We start from the raw sequence: 17983 nt of genomic DNA on the forward strand, positions 1-17983 counted from the left end.
GTTTGAACTTTGAAAAAGGAGCACAAGGCATTTCAATGAGCTATATGTTACAATTTTTAAGAGTACCAAAGCTAGAGAAGACTCAATTTATTCTTGTCATACCTGTTTGGAACTAAGTATTTGTTTTCACGGGGCTTTATGGGACAAGGACAAAGATGTGTTTCAGGTGTTTTTTTTTAAGAAAGTAAAATTAAATTATACAATTCTTTAAATGCAAATGGGATGATAAAATATTAGTAAGTATGAAGTTTTTAAAAACAAGAGGAGTCGCTAGGATTTCCTAATACTAAAATCCTCGTGGACCCGATTATTGAATAACAAGAAGCCAAATATGCTTCATCCGCAAAAAAAAAAAAATCTAGGCAAGGACAAAAAAATGTATAATAGAGCAGCATGCATAAAGGAAAAGAAGTGGTAATTGCAACTCTTTATTGATAAATCTTAATAAATTACAATTGTGAAAAAAAAAGCGAATTCTTTTTCTTCGCTTTTTTTTTAAGTACACCTATAGGCATAAGAAAAAAAATAAAAAAGTGAAACTAAAAATTTAACTAAGAAAATGTATTTTTTTGTTAAATTATAAAGTTCGACTCCGATCATCTCCACAGGTCAGGATATGACTTCGGAACCCCCGGATCACTTTTACCAATTCTTACAGATTACCCAATACGATTAAGAAAATGTATTAACTCAACTTTCCCTCTGCCCCACCTTCTAAGTAAGCTTTCTTCCTCCGATCAGCCCTAGTTAACAGACAAATCAAGAGAAAACACGTGGCGTAAACTGCATGGACCTTCCAAGTAGTCTTGGGCGGCTGATGCAGCACAGCCCTGTGAAACACCATCATGTAATAATGCAGCCCAATGGCAAAACCAACAAAAGTCTGACCCAAGCCCAACAGCTTTGTAGCCAGCCCAGTCTCAGTGGAGAAAACTAAGATCAAGTACATCAAAAGCAGCAGCAGGTACAACACATAACCAAGTGTTTGAAGCACCTGTAAACACACATAGGTGGACTGGGAAGTGGCATAGAAAAACCTCAACGGTTCAAGGCCGGTGACCAATGAAGAGAGGCACAAAATTGAGAAGTATATGGACATATAAATTTGGATGAAAATTAAAATTTTTTGAAGAGAAAAATAGGCTTTGAATTTGTTGAAAACGAGAGAGACGAGAATTAGAGGGATCAGAAGGAAGGCAAATGAGGTAAATGAAGCTATAGTTGGTGCATATTTGTTACCAACTATTGGTTTGAACCCTCTAGTGATTTCTTTATTGGCTTTGTTCAAGTAAACTTTGGAGGTTTTGGATATCCTCTCCAAATCTGGTATCAATGTTTCCTGAAATTTGGATGGTAAATCTCTGAATCCAGAAACCAAGTCATCATCATCATCTTGATCAATCCACCTTGGTAAGGTTTGTTTTGGTGACTTTTCTGACTTGGGTTTTGTGCCTGAAGGCTTTTCTGTATCTGAAGTGGTGGTGGTCTTGGATTTGGACTTGGGCTCATTGCTGAGATTCTTATCCAAGAGGGTTTTGGAATCTTTTGAGGTAGTGGTTGTGGCTTTAGCTGTTTTATTCTTGGATGAGCTTGTTGTGGTTAGATCTGAGGATTTCTTGGAAAAAAATGTGCTGGTTTTGGTTGAATTTGAGGATTTTGAAGAAGTGGAGTTGAGCTTCTTGACTGGGATTTTGATGGTGGGATTTTTCCCTCCAAGAGTAGAAGGAACTGATACAGGCTTGATGAGCATGGTCTTGTTGCTCTTCTTGGTTGATTCAGATGGGAATTCAAGGAGCTTGGTCTGGTTTTTGGCAGCAACAGAGCCAGTTTTGATGAGCTTGGTTTGGTTCTTGGATGAGCTGCTTGTGGTAGCCTTGGCTAATTTGGTCTGGTTTTTACCTTTGGTGGACAATAAAGAAGTAGTTGCTGTTGTTGCAGAGCTTTTCTTCTTGATAATTGGCTGCTCATCTTCATCTTGTAGCTCAAGCATTCTTCTCCTCCCAAAGAACAACCCATTTTTCTCCGCTTGTACTTCAGTACTATAGGCACAAATGAATACTGAACTCACAAAAACCAAGGCAAGACAAAGTACAAGTACCTTTTTGGGACTGGAATCTTGTAGTGGAGCCATGTGTATAGCAGGAGTAGTACTGAAATCTATGTGCCTGCCCTGCTGTTTACCGAAAGATCTTTCCAACCCAATCAGGCTTCTCAAGATTTTGAAGCCTCAGAAAAATCAAGTATTTTTATGGAGATGGGAGAGAGTTAAAGAAGGAAGAGAGAAGGGTGAGAAACAACATTAATGTGGGGATTTATAGTTGTGATTAGTGAGGTTGCAAGAGTGTGAAAAGGAGTGATGACTCTGATGAACTGAAGAACAGGGGAAGACTTTAATGCGAAACTACAAGAAGAAGAGGAGATGAGAATGAGATCAGATGGTCTCAGATCAGTCACATGTTGCCACAAGAAGACAGGCTATTGTGTTCCTACGCGGTTTTACCTCAATTCTCAGCCTAATAAAAACACACACAGCACACTCTGACTGACGGTGGTCTGGTCTTTGGAGCAATTTGACACATTACTACTAGTAGTGGAGTATTAACTATTCGAGTAATGAATCGGTTGGATGGGAGGTAAGTAAGGTCTACTGCTGCTGAGTAAACTAGTTGGAATTTTGAAGTCTTGAGGGTGATGAATGCGAGTATTGAATGATTAGTTTTGTGTGAAAAAAATCTGGGATGTTTCGCAATCAAGATCCAGTGCTTGAAAATGACCTCATTGTCATCAGTGATAATGATGAGAGCAAAACCATAATTTGATTTCAAGAATTTGATGGAGGAAATTCATTGAATTCTCCTTTAAATTATTGGTACTTGCTTTCCTAAGAATGAATGGAATCCAACCTATGATATCTGCCATAGGTCAAAATAAAAGAGAAAATGAACCAGTAAGCATTAGAGTCCAATAAATTCAGCAATTTATCCAACTGGTCAATTTTAGGCTTTGCCAGTTGTGTATTCCACTTTTTCTAAGAGTGCAATACAATCTGCTTTTGATTGACCTATTATTGGTAGCCCGGATCATGAATTGCCATTAAAATTGCGGTTAATTATAATTTCTGCGAACATATTTGTCAATCATATTTTTTACATGATTAAAACCCTACAATATATTTTTCTCTATAAACTTCTGAAAATAGCAATCCAAACGGTGTCATATCAGCCGAGCATATGCTACATTGTTCCAATCATGTACACATTTGTTGGACCAAACCAAAGCTATTCTCATACTGAAAATGCAAAGGAAACCATCCTAGCAAGAAAAGATGCAGGGAAATAAGGGAAGAAGTTTCACTCATCCAGCCAAGTTGGAACGTTTTAAAGAGAGTCGCATTCTTTCCAAGCAATGTCCCAACTAAATTATAGAATTCAAGAACTTGTAAAGTATAAACTGCAATATATAATTTTCAATGCTACCCGGAAATTATGAAACTTTGACTCGAGTTGGCAAATTTTATTTGACTTCGAGGCCATAGAATGTCGTGCAGGGATATGTTTTATACTATACTACTTAAATTCCAGCAACAACTTCATACTGCATTTGACTAAATGTTGTCACAGTTTAATGCAACCCCGGAATTTTGGGAAGGCTTCAACCTTTGCCTTTCTCCTCCTCGTTTGGATTTGGGGCAGGGACACGGTTAATGGTCAAGATTTGCCCTCAAAATTTTGTGCGGCTGAGATTACACCATGTAACTCGATTTCTGTGCCAAGTGTGGGGCCCACCACTATCTGTTCTGAAAATACATCCTGTAAAAAAAAAGTTACATCGTGTTTAACCAATATTACGCACAGTGCAAAATGAGGACAACCGACACAAACGGTTGCAACCGTTTGTGCCCCGTATCCTCCTCGTTTCGGTGTAACTTAGGTGAGCAAAGTATCAGGTAGTTATAGAAATGATCATAAAAGACAAATCCCTTTCGTCTACCCTTTTGGTTTTAAAAAAAAGTTTTGAAGAACAAAAATCTTTATCAAGTCAATAATATTTAGTAACCAAAATGAGAAAAAGAGGAAGAATTGAAGAAATAGAAAAGGAGAGATTGTATCATAAAACAGCAATATATAGGAAAATCTTTAGGATAACTACATACTGAAATAGTAAACATTCTCACTATGCTAGCTCTTGCAGGAGACAAATAGTTGGAAATTGAAATAGTTGACTTCCTTGCAACCAAGTCGTACTCTTTTGACATGCCTGCTTGCCAATTTGATCTGGATCAACCCTTGAGTGGATTTTTCTGTAAATATTCTTCATTTTCCTTTTTTTCTACTTTGAGAACATGCCCAACTGGTTTTGGGGGCTTAGGTGGTTAGCTACTTGACAGTTGAGCAACAGTCGCATTCCAGATTTGGACCAGCAATTTGGATGGTAAACTAGCTTTTGTTCAGACGATTATCGAATCAATCAAAATGAAATAAGTAAAAAGGATTTTTCTAACGAGCCATTGAATCACTAGTTCAAAACACAACTCTTTAATCTATAGTTCAATACCAACATGTGTGTTCCCTCGTATATGGACGCTTTTTTTTTAAATTTAATTTAATTTTTTTTAAAAAAAAAATTTAACACCTAGAACCTCATGGTGCATGAAAATGGTGTATATAGTAGTAGAATAAATATTTAATTCTGCGTTTGATTAATGACTGTTCTCGTTAGTGATTATTAAACAAATAACCTTTCTGAAATTTTGTTAGCCTATCGATAATAAATCAAGAAAATCTTGTTGGAAGCAATACATCCCAAAATACTTCTTCAATTATTCGAGACATAAAAGTTTTACTCGGCATGAAACCCTAGTATGCAAAATGAAATTGTGAACGAGATGAACGTACAATCGAACCAAATGCCTAGTAATAAACGAATTATAATGGACAAATTGCATCTCGTTCACCTTTATATGTTTTGGCTGATAATGTTTCAAATTTGACATTTTTGGTTAATGATGTGTTGGACTCAATTCCATTTCAGTCCTTCACAGCTTTTTTTTTTATTTTTTTATTTAATGATTTTTACATGCTGTGGCTTTTCTATATTTTGCATATTTTGTCCATATTTGTTTCAATCAATATGCTCCATTAGGTGCTTTATCTAGTTCTGTCATTTAGAAATACCGAGAATCAATTGAGTTAAACAATTTTAGGGAATTAGTCTGATCGAAAGACTGGAATACCCTCAGTAAAAAAAAAATTGAGCTAAACCAAAACATGAGGCATAAAATTGATAGATGTCCAGCACTTAAGTGACTAATCTAATAAAACTAGTTGACAACAAGGTACTTGTAGGTTTTCCTTGAAAATTTTGATTATTAGCTGAAGAAAATCTATCCAAAGTACATGACTCTTGATAGTTTTGAAGACCCTTATCAATTGGAATCTTAAATGCTGCGTCCTCACTCCATGACCCAGAAGAAGCCAAGGCACGTTAATTCCATACACAACAGAAGTCCAAAATTGCATCTTAATTAAATGAAGAGAAAAATGGCTACTGTGGAGTGGAAAATTGCTGAAGCATTTCCTTTAGGATATAATACATGTTGCCAAATTGGACCCCACGTGCTTCATTGGATCCTTTTTATTTATTTATGTTCTTGGCAGATTGGATCCCTCATTTCATTTATGTGATTTTAATAGGATGTTGGATGATGTGGAAATTTTGGAGTATCCAATTAGTGAATGAAGTTCACTGATTTTGTCATAATTTGAGAGAGAAAGGGTGGGGGGTGTGTGATTTTAAGACCTTCCATCCATTACAACGGACAATTGGGAGCCCCATCAAATTATGAGCTAGTCCCACTAAGAACCAAAATGTTTGAAATCATCTTCCGATTGTTGGATTTTGCCAAGATGCTAGCATGTCTTATGCGAAGCATATAGGAATATGGAAACTTTTAGTTCAGTTCCCAGTACAAGCCATGAAAGCCAACTTTTATCCAGTTGGAGATAGCGCAAGGTATTCTTTAGCTCACAAGAACTTCTCAGTTGAAAAATGATGAACAGCCTGTAGCCCTTGTTTGGATTGTTGTTTTCGGCTGAAAAATTTTTACGTTTCTGTGAATACATTTTTCAGTCACTTTTTCTATCTCACCTGTATCAAATCATAACAGTACATTTTTCTACAAAAACTCCAGAACACAGCATCCCAACAAGTTAGTTAAAAATATGAACATATATCTCTTGGTTTTTGACAATTTAAAGCATATGCAGTACAATGACTTCTAATATTTAAAACCTTTGAATGAACCTACATCAAAACTGGAACACAACACTCTACCTTAACTACATATGTATGCAAATTTTCCTTCATTGTTCTGTCGAATGTGAGAGTAGGTGATGGCAAACATAGGTATGCAAATCTACCTACAACATTCCTTTTTTTTCCTTTTTTTTGGGATTATATATATAGACACACACATATTTGCTGAACACCCAACTGTGTGGAGGAAAAGCAAAATGGCAAGAAATTGTGGTCTAGGTTCAGCAGTGTGAACAATACATAGTGATGCCAACAATTTATTTTTATAATATTTTATAGGCAGTGCAAGAATTACAACTTACTAAAACTTTGAAAAAGACCTATTCTTTTACTTTTTGGGGACACATGAAAGAAAGCCAAAATTAATTACATTGACAAGTCATCTAGTTAATAATTGTCCATTTTCTGAATAATTAAATTCAATAATACAGTAAGTCCTAACAAACTTGAATCCCCATGCACATGATCATGCCTCATGTTATCTTTCTTCAAGGATGCTCTCTTTTGAATATTTTCTTTCCTTGAAGCTTTGATTAACTATTTCAGAAACTTGTAGCTTCTGTTTTGTTCTTCATCCATGTGAAGACGAAATCTGACATATACATAAATAAATGAAGAAGAAAAAAAATCCAATCCATGATCCAAATGTGAAACATTACCTCCCCAGTCACAGACTGATGTTTGACCTTGCATTTTATACACTTTGGCCAGCATATCACATGGAGCTTCAAGGCTGCCATAATCCTAGATCTCGCTTCCCATTATTAATTCACCAAGTGTGGAAAATTTTCTTTTTCTCTTTTGAGTTTCATTAACTTAATCAGGAAATGAAAGACTAATGATCATATGCATGCAAATTATAGATAGTTCTTGGGAGGATAATGCAAGAAACAGTCATTGAGAGATGTTATAAAAAAAAAAAAAAAAGATTGATGTGTAGTATTAATTTGTTAGTGTGAGCCCATATAAACACCACAAGAATAAACCGACCAAAACACCTTCCTAAAGCCACAAAGTTGAAGGGGTGGGGCTATTTTGCCCTGTCTTGTGATTGCATTTGTGTAGCACAAAGATGTGCACATGAAACAATCTGGAAAGAATAAAGATGGAGAAAGGAATAGGGTGACAAGCTTTACAGAGGCCTTTATTAAAGCCATGCATAATTGATAATTGTTGGATCTACAAATTGCCCCTTCTCTAACAATTATGGGTATTAGGATCAGCTAATAAGGCTGCAATTGCAGCAAAGGAAAAGACTCCTCTTCGTAGGTACAAAGTGGATTCAGACTAAATGATGAAGGGCTTGTAAGTGCAAAGTTTAGACCGAAAAAAAAAAGAAGTGCATAAAACATCTAGGCCTGGTTAGGAAAAAATTGAGTCAACTGATCCCATGTCCATAAACCAAACTAGAATCTGCAGGGATTCTTCTGATGTTGTTTTATTTTCTCTAAGTTGCACTTAAAAATTTATTATTAGGAGAGCTGTTGAGAAACTGAAAGTTTGTTCTTTTACAATTTTTAAAAAGTTAGAAGTAGCTCTGAAAATGCCTTAGCATTGCTTGTCATAATCAATCTTTTTCAGTTCAAATGGACTAAAAAGACGGATGTTAGAAGCAAAAATGAGTAGCTAGAAATAGTTTTCAGCTTAAGCCATGATCAACTAGTTATAGAAAGTAACAAGGTACAATCTTGATCTACATGTCTGAAAATTGCATAAAGCAGGCACTCTCTTCATCTGGTACAAGTCAATTCTATACAGTGAAGATAATCATGGCAACCGTCATATATGTGCCATATATAATGAACAATTTGAACTTTCTTGCAAGTATATTCAGTCATTTTTTCAGGAAATAAACCAACCTAAGACGTGTTATATAAACATTACTGACATTGTCTAGCAAAAAATGTCTTGATATGCTAATTTTCTACATTAAAATAAACTAAAAGTTCAATATTCGCACTTACATGAGTTAAATTAAAGTTTTTTTTTTTTTTTTTTTGCAATGCACCTCTGAAGTTCTAGTCAGTAAAATCAAAGTTTTATGAGAAAAATGAAAAGCATAACATGATGATTACCAAGCTCCTCTTTTTGTCGAGACTGATTTATTATTGAGAAGGAGGATGTATTTTGATGAATTCCATCCAGAGCTGCCTCAGTAAAATCGAAGAAAATTAGCAAAAATCTGTGACTCCTCTGATTTGCTCTTGTTAGAGAAAGCCTAATGTGAAAGAAGCCTCTTCTTATCATTCTCATCAAACTCGAGGCTTTCATAGGATTCATGATCTATGTCAATTACACAGCTTTTCTTTGCCTGGAGTTCATCAGACTGCAAAACAAAAGTTTGAATGTATTCTTCTTCCTGAGGGTGTGTATCTGTATCTATCTGTTGCATCTCTGCTTCAATCAGTGCTTGCATTCTTGCTCTGTCCCTGTCTCTTGGATATGTGCAATAGAGAAAGGAATAGATAGAAATACAGATTGCCATTGGAATCCCTATCGCTGTGTAAAGGGCCTTCGCAAGTGCTGCAGCATTCTCTCTATCCATTTCAATTTCTTCGGAATTTGTTGATCCCTTTGGAAATGGCTTGTAACCATAAACATGCTGAGCCAAAATCCCAACAATAGGAGGAGCAAATGATCCTAGAATGGACTCAAATGATCGATCTAATGCATAGATGCTAGTTCGAGCTCTCTCAGGGACTATCTCAGCAAATATAGGACTGCACACAATTCAAGAGTGAATTTTTGTAGCAGATGAAATAGGGAAACTATGAACAAAGTGCATCACACACCCTCGAAATAATCATACATCCAGAAGTAACTAAATGCATTCACTACCAGCTTGTTATTCCCAGTACAGGACGCAGAACATATTGTATAAGCTAGTTTGATTCATCTTCAATTCACAAAACCTTCTCTTTTTTCTGGCATTCCTTCTTTGGCGAGGACATAATTGCATGTGTGCATGTATGAGCGAGCAAAATCAAACCTCAAGGAGAATTATCAAATAAAGACTCTTACAAAGGATATTAAATGTAGTTGACTGGATTTTCAGAAGATATCTAATTGGACACTGTCACACTATTAAGAAACCTTACTTACCTTCTCCTTGCAACAGAATTAAGGAATAGGTCTGGGATAGTAACCCAAGACAAGGACTTTAATGCCCAAAGGAACTTCAGTGTGCAGTATCTCCAATTAACTAGTGAAATAATAATGTTTTTCTTACACATTTCCTATAGACAATCAATTCTTATATCTAAAGCATAAGCTCTCACTGTCCAACAGAGTCACAATTCGGTTAGATTTAAATTTTCCTGTCGCCCTATCAGATGACTATGGTCACACTCTGATATGTTTTCTGGCAAACAAGTTATAATTGTCTTAAATTCTTTAGAGGAAAATTTAACAGATTTAAACTTTCTTTACTTAATGTAGGAGATGCCTGACTCTTATACAGTCCCATCCACCAAAAGATGGTGCTAAGTAGGGGGCTCAATCTTAGGCAATTTTAAAACTTAAAAGAAAAAGGACAACATGTAATCATTCTCAAGTAGAATACTGAGAGATCTCCTAAGAACATACTTGTTTGTTGCTGGAGCATTCCAACTCATCATTAATCCCATGATGAACAAAACGAGGCCGTGTGATAGTGCTGAAGAAGGATCATCTGGCAATGCCAGAAGCAAAATTGCTGCTAAAGGAATACGTGAACCAGCACTTATTTGTGCAAGTATAATTCTCCCGGTATTGGGTAACCGTTGGGCGAGTACATCCCCCATCTTTCCACCAAATAATGACCCCAATGATTCAGCCAAAGAGAACAGCGTCCAAAGGAATGCTGTAGTCTTGTGGGAAAAGCCAATAAGCTCTAACCACATTGTGGCAAATGAAAGACTCGGCCGAGAAAATGAACCAAAGACGCCCTGAGCGATCAATATTTGGAAGGATGGTATACTTATGACAGCTTTTGCTTCTTTGATGAGGTCCTTAATCTCAGAGCAAAAGGGTTTATGAGGGGCTTGTTCTTTTGCATTCCCATTGCAGTCAAAATAGTGGGGATCTTTGGCAAAGAGGCCAACTAAAATACCAACTACAATACTCAGCAATCCAACTAGATAAAAAGCTATTCTCCAGCCAGGGATTCCCAGGAATGATGTAGAGGCTATCAGTACTGATAGAAGTCCACCAATGATGGAGCCAAAGTTTCCAGTCAGTTGTAACCAGCCAAAAGCTGTACCGCGGTTGGTTTCATCAGTTGAGTCAGCAACGAGGGACTGAATAGCAGGTAAAACTATGGCAAGTCCTATGCCATTCAGACCTCTTGAAACTGCAAGCTAACAAAGATCAGATGATAAAATATTAAGTATGGCGTATTGCACAAAAGAAAACGCTATTTTCGGCACAAAAAGTCAGTAGTTAAGTTCTGCAAAATGATAAAAATTTACACATATAAACCTAGGTTGCAAGAGCATGCATGACTCCTGATTGGCATCATTAAAACTAGGACTAACCGCAAAAGTTTGATAACTCTTTCCTATTTGTCTTATATGAATTCTTTACTGGTGTTAGTTTGTCTCTAAAATTTATGGTTCATACTCAAGCGTTTAACTTTTTTTCAGGAACATTCACAGGTGGTATTAATACAACTGGCATTGAAATGATATACATTATCACAAAACAGTTGAATGTGCGATAGATAATATTGGTCAGCTGTGAGTGGAGATGTCTAGTTTCTTTAAACTTAAAAGAGTAGCTCCAGAACTTTAATATAACAGAACTTGAAACACTAACTCCTGTTGGTTCTAAAGAAAAGCTCACACATTGGTGATGCTTACACCCCCAAGCTTTACTTTTTATTCCTACACCTTGCTTTTACCACTAACTCAGGTAAATCAAACACGGTTATTTTATACACATTTTTACCATCCACTGTTATAATACGAACTTCATCAATTAGCAAGCAAGCAAAGTAGGTGCATTTCAACCAGGAGATTTATGGCGTAAATACCTTAATAATGTGACATGTCAGTCAAGAGATACAATTCAATCATATTCTGCCAATTCACCCTTCTTATGAATCATTTGTCCTACCCTCTGTTGTGAAACACTGACGTCCCACTATAGATGATTTGTCAGAATTTGTTTGGATTCATTTTTTGCCACCGAAGTTGATGGTGCTTGCACCAATGAACTTTTCCAAACAAGGCCTATTTTTCCTCGCAATCTTGCGTTGCACTTATTAATTAAACTTATGCAACTATCACAATACAACTAATGAAAGAACACAGGTAGTTCAAATGAAGCAATACCCGTATCAATTCATTTCCTCTAATACACAGTTCATCTGTGATAAAAAAAAAAAAGAGCAAAATCAAGGCCATTCTACAGGACCCTTTTCAGTTTACCTCTGAACTCATTATATTCTGGCCTCTCCGTGAGAGACACTTTTTGCTTTGAATATAATATTATGATTCACTTGGAAGAAATTAACCACGACCCACAAACTGAAAACACTAAAAACACACAGAACCATCATCAAACAAGGACTTAATCCAAATGAACATAAATCAGAACACTCAAGAATTTAGTAGCCACCTGAACAAATGTGGAAGAGCAGCCTACTAGAAAAGTGGCGGCAGCCCAGAGAAAAGCCCCGAGAGCAATGACGTGGGTTCGGTTATGGCGGACGGCCAAGTAGGTGGCAAGCGGGTAGCAAGCAGTCTGAACAATGGATCTAAAGAGCGTTAATGATCCCAGTCCAGTTGGGTCAGTATGCAAAGCAGCCCCAACTTCGTTATAGACTCCTGGTAGTAAAGATTCATCAGCTCTTTCCATTATTCCTGCAAGATTCACTAGAATAAGTGTGAATGTTTCTGATTTTATGCCTTTTACTCTTTTGAACAACCCCATCGTCATGGTTTGATTGATTTCCAAGAAGTCGGGATGGTACGGGGCGTTGACTCGGACGGGGGAGATCTGAGGATTCTTGAAAGCTAGTCTTACGTTTGTTAGACTTGACCATGGGGGTTTTGTCGGAAGATGCTAACAGCTGGGGAGATTTGTGTGGCCTTAGGGGAGGAGTGGGTCCCACAGGATGATGACTAGGATTAGAAATCTACTCCCAAAGTAAGGCACCATTTGGATTGGGGCAATGCGAGGGAAAGGAAAAGAGAGCAATTTGAGGGATTTGATTTTTTATTGTTTCGATTGATTTTTAATGAGGGAAAGAAAAGGATAGGAAGAGAAAGGGAGTTTTATTGAATTATTGTTTTTGCTTAATAGCTAGTTTGTGAGTTGAGGATAGAAAAGAAAAGAAAGGTTAAGTCACGAGAGAAAAGAAAGGATAAGAAAAGAAGAAAAGAAATTTTAATGTTGTTTGAGAGTTCTAAAAAGAAGTGAATTGATTTTGGATATATATATCAATAAAATTTTATTCAATGCCTTTGTGAGGATAAAATGGGCAATTTGAAAAAATTTTGTAAGCTTCCGTCACTTTTCCTTCGCTTTCCGTCCGTTTTGGTCAGAAAAAATTTTGCACTTAGCAGTGCTTGGCTTCCCTTCAAGATCTGTTCGTTTCTTTTCTTTCCCCTCTCACTTAAATGTTTCAAACGAACGAAAGTCCACCTTTCCCTTCCTTTCTTTTCTATTCCTTTGAAACCTAAACTCCCTGACTAGGCATTAGAGGTGAGCAAAAATGGAGGAAAACAAAACTAAATTAATTGAAATAATTTTAAATTTTTTAAAAAGATCATTTTCCCCATCCTTTTCAGTAAATTAACATTTGATCTTTTCTTTTCATTTTTTTCTTCTTCAATTCAAACTAAAATTCAGTATTTTCTTTGTTTTTTCTTCCACACTTGATCGAAACAAGATGGATGTAATCCACATTCCTCTACTCTCCTTTCCTATCTTTTTTGTTTTTTGTTTTTTGAGTATCCATTCCTTTCCCTTGCTTTCCTGGAATCGAAACGTTGCCTAAGAGTTTAGACGAATCAGAACTTGCTGTCGCTGCCACGATTTTAGGACCATCCGAATTGAATGAAGAGGCGGTGGGGCTAGAGCACATTCTGGTCCTAATTAGTAGATCATTTTGCCCGCTTTCCTTTGATCCCAGTACTTTCGAGGCCCCGCCTGTGGGAAGGGCGGCGGCTAAATTAAAGGGAAAATTTGGACAAAGGATGTCAAAATTCATAAGAAGGAGGTAAGTTTTGAAGAAATTTGTGAATGGTGGATTGGCTACTATTTGTTAATTATTAAAAAATAGATTTTAACCCATATATATATATATATGTATAGTTTTGTACACAATAACATTTATTTAGTAAATGGTAGTGGTATTATTGGTACCCAAAATTGTTTATGTCAATTAAATATTTTTTAATTTAAACATTCTAGTTTTGTATTTGTATGTATATATATTTGTGTTGTAAGCAAAATCATGAAATTATCTTTAGGTTTCTATGTGCATACATCATTAGTGTACGTACATCATAAGTGTACAATCAAACATTCATATGTACACGTGTACATATTTCAGTTTAAATGTACGCGTTCGAAAGTACATTTATATTAATCAATGTGTACAATTATATTCATCAAATGCACATTTCCATTTGATAAATCCTACATTCGTAATAAGGTTATTTTGTCATTTAATATTTACTAGTTATTATAATTTGTGAAGAGTAATCTATACCTCGTTTATAGATTTCTCAAAATTTAGTACTATTTCGTGAATCTCGAATCTTTCTATTTCCTTTTTTTTTTAAATGAAGTGTTAGTTTTTTTAAAAAAATTAAAATTAAATCGCTAAAGGATTTAGCTAGATTGGTGGAGCATAGCACGAGTTGAATGCAAAAGGATTGCTAACTTTCCTATTGGTATTTGGAGAAGAACAGTCAATAGTAAGGGAAGGGTTTTATAGCGGATTGGGGTTACTAGAGGATTTAGGAAAGCGGAGAGGGGGGGATGTTAAAATAATGAGGTTTTAGTTTGATTGAAATTTTAGGTAAGTGCAATGGAAAATTTTGGTGTTATGAACCATAAGTCTCTTACATTTGTTTGAATTATGCCTTGAAAATAGATAATTAACAATGTAATAGTGTAGCATTTTTTGAGATTTGTTGCATGTAAAATATGTGGGATTTCGAAAAACTATCCTCAACTCCATGTTGTCAAGGAGCTTTTCCTATGGCTTTCTCTCTCTCTTGAAGTTCGAAAAGTTCAAATTCCACTCGAAATATGACATGAGAAGATTGATGGGATAAAAGTTGATTGATATGATTTGTTGATAGGCCTATTTGACACTCACTACCTCTTAAGGATTGATCGACTCGCATAGACGTCTCCGACAGCAATAGACCATACCATTTTTCCTTCTATAAATACCCCTCCATCCCCTCTTAAGAAGGCAAGAGAAATTGACCTAGAACCTCCTACTTACTCATTCTCAAATTCTTCTTTGGCTCTAGTTACTAATTTAGTATCAGAGTTACAACAGGGTACATCTCCGCATCGCAAGTTATTTGTTGCTGGCAGGATAGCGCTTGCAACGTCTCGAAAAAGGATCCGTGTCCACACAAGATAGAAAAGTTATTTCAAATGTAATTAGACTATATGTTTTCATTAAAATTTTTAGAGAATGGCCAATCTAAACAGGCCTTCAAATTGAAACCGACGATGGTTAATGAAGAAAAAAAGACTGCATGACTGACGAGCTCCCAACCCGGAGTAGGGCTTCACGATGTACCGTCGATGAGTAATTTTGAGGATTGGGCTTCTTAAGTTTCACATTACCTTTCACTTGGAAATCGGCCTACATGGTCTTTTCCGCCTCGACAAAGAATGGGCTGCTCAAGTTTTGCATCATCTTTGGTTGATATTTGTTTATGGGCCTCCAATTTCATCCTTGATTACAGGAATAGCTTCCTATCCTGATGGAGGAGGAAGAATTATCTAATAAATCAGTTTTGACAAATAAAATCATAGAGATCGGGAGTTAATTAGCAAATTTGGTAGCTAGAAACATGCACGTATGCCATTGGAACTTCAATATTTCATCTAACCTTTTGCTATGTTTGGAGCTTCACGGTTCAAGTTATTTATAACTTTTTAGATAAATAGGATCTGTTGTTTTTCATACGTGTCATGTCAGTATATTTTTGATGTAATTTCTGTTATTAGTACATATTTTATTATTGCATCAAATTATGATATGTTTCGTGTATGATACTCCAAAATAGTAAATTTTTTTTTTTGGTTTTCTCAGATATCCTGTGAATTCGATTATCCAAAAAATCAAAGGAAATTGTTATTGGAACTTTAATGATTACAAATGATAGTGCCGTTGAATTTCTACTCATTTTTATGCAAATTTCTTCTATTTTATTTTCATTACAATTTAGCAACACACGAAAGGTTGTCAATGAATGGATTGACAGGATTGTTTGTGTAATTGAGATGGTGAAAAAACTCAAAAGCTGCTATTTATTTACAAGTAAGGGAGTTTCAATAACTATTTCACTTTCAGAGCCTATTCATCTGGTTTAAGACAATACATGTTGATGAACACAATTATTACCCAATTAATCGAAGTTCAGAGATTTCAAATTTCTCACCCCAAGTTGCCACTTGCCACTGGGCTGGGAAAATTGGGTGGAGCCCACAGAGCAGTGACTGGCGAGTAGTGAGTACCATCACAGGCCCAAGTCGGTGCTTGTCGTGATTACATCCGTACATATGAGGTTGGCCGGTGAATGGGCCATCGGGCCCATTGACGACACTGTGGGATCCACAAGTGATGGAGACAAAGCTGTGTAATGATGACACGCCAATCGTCCATGTCATGGCCCACGAGGACCAATGCATGGGGTACTTTCCCGCCTTAGGACTCGGCTGGCTTTTAATACGCTCAATTGGATTGAATGATCTCAATGCTCATGTAAGCATGAGGTGGTATGACACAAGATGTAAACAAATACTACATGTTCTTCAAGTACGTTTGAGTTAGCTATTTTTGGGATATTTTTGAAAAATTTTATTATAACAGAGTTTTTATAATATATTTTAGAAAATATTTTGGGATATTTAAGAGTAAAAGAGTTTTTAGAATATATTTTGAAATTTTTTTAAAGATTTAAAAAAATTTAGGCTACTTTTTAAAAATTTTAATAGTATTTGAAAATTTCTTGAATCCAAACAAAGCTTTGAGTTAATCATATATATACACACACACACACACACACACACATTGATGTTGTATATATTTTCACGATTGGATATATGATACATATTTAAAATTTGGTTTTGAAATTCAAATTCAGATTATTTGTCAAGCATCCAACGATGAAATATATATACACTGATGTTGTATATATTTTCATGATTGGATATATGATACCTATCTAGAATTTGGTTTTAAAATTCAAATTCAGATTATTTGTCAAGCGTCCAGCAATGAAAGCGTATACATTGTTAGTACATAGAAAATTAATCCCAATTTCTTTAACTTTATATTGTACCAATAGTAACACAACAACTGGTACACCTTTTCATTTTTCTCTTCTTTTTTTTTTTAAAAAAATTTCTAATTTATTTGTATTTGATTTGGTAAATGTAATGTGATTGCGATATATGCCCTCATCATTCTAGTATATACGAGTAATTGTAGATTTTTCCTTTTTTTATTTTATTCTTTTCTTAAACACACTACTGAATTATAAGATGCATTCCTCAAATTGTCAATTTAATAGGCTTCACGTTAATTTCTAGAAGTGCATATTTTACCAGGGACATGCTCAACTCTTGGCTTTACTTTCAATTCTTCCACATTTTTACTTACTGGCTTTAGGGCGTGGACATATCAATCCTTTTGTTCCACTGCATGCATATGTCAAACGTTGTACATATAGATAGTCCACCACGATCAACCAAAATTTGAAAGAAAGAAACAAGGAGCTGTCGAAATGGAGTTCCCAAAATTATCCAAAGAGCGTAGGACTCCTATGGTGCCATGATGTCAACAGTAGTTTAGTGGAGCTGCTATAACCAGATACCAACAACCATCCATGAGATGATGATGAGAGACAAGGATGGCCTCTCTGCTTTGATAGTGAGGTCCCATGCATGCGATGGATGGACTTGCAATATCAAACACAAACACAAACCCCCCCTCCCCCAACACCTTCACCAACTCCCCTTATCTAGTTCTCTTCCCCATTGGGCGTTGGGCAAAATCTGCTCTCCCTACCATATCCGTCTCGTTTTGACAGAAGCATTTTAATTACATTGTCAAAAGGGTTCCATTCACAAGTCACAGCTCACAAAACTGTTGTTTGGGGGCAGGGAGGCAAGAAACCTAATCAACTAATCAATTGCTCCTTCCACTTTACACCCCAACCAACTACTCCTACAGTACTGTGTTCATTCATTTCTTTTCCAATTTTAGCAGAATTAACTTTTTTGTCCTATTTTACCAATGTATATTACTAGCTAATGGAGTAGAAAAGATGTTCAAAGTTACAGTTCTACACACCTAGGCGGTGGCGGATTTACACTGGGGGCACTGGGCCCTTAAATTTCTATAATACCTATAAAAATTTGATATAATTTTAAGTGTGCCTCCTGAAGTTTTGTGTATCTATTGGTTTATATGCTTTTAAAGTTG

At 35.9% G+C, this 17983-nt stretch overlaps 2 protein-coding genes across 2 annotated transcripts; both read right to left on the reverse strand.

The window, feature by feature from the left end:
• Positions 1 to 412: 412 nt before the first annotated feature.
• On the reverse strand, positions 413 to 2684 carry LOC113699090 (uncharacterized). Its single transcript, XM_027219182.2, has one exon. It carries the CDS (start codon positions 2129 to 2131, stop codon positions 686 to 688), a length of 1446 nt encoding a protein of 481 aa, XP_027074983.1. The 5' UTR covers positions 2132 to 2684; the 3' UTR covers positions 413 to 685.
• A 5366-nt stretch (positions 2685 to 8050) lies between these two features.
• LOC113698734 (uncharacterized) lies at positions 8051 to 12331 on the reverse strand. The gene is made up of 3 exons (XM_027218656.2): positions 11914 to 12331; positions 9901 to 10652; positions 8051 to 9035 (listed from the first exon to the last, which is right to left on the reverse strand). Exons 1-3 carry the CDS (start codon positions 12232 to 12234, stop codon positions 8534 to 8536), a joined length of 1575 nt encoding a protein of 524 aa, XP_027074457.1. The 5' UTR covers positions 12235 to 12331; the 3' UTR covers positions 8051 to 8533.
• Between the last annotated feature and the right edge of the window lie 5652 nt (positions 12332 to 17983).

This window comes from Coffea arabica, chromosome 7c (assembly GCF_036785885.1).
Source record: "Coffea arabica cultivar ET-39 chromosome 7c, Coffea Arabica ET-39 HiFi, whole genome shotgun sequence".
Lineage (NCBI taxonomy): Eukaryota > Viridiplantae > Streptophyta > Magnoliopsida > Gentianales > Rubiaceae > Coffea > Coffea arabica.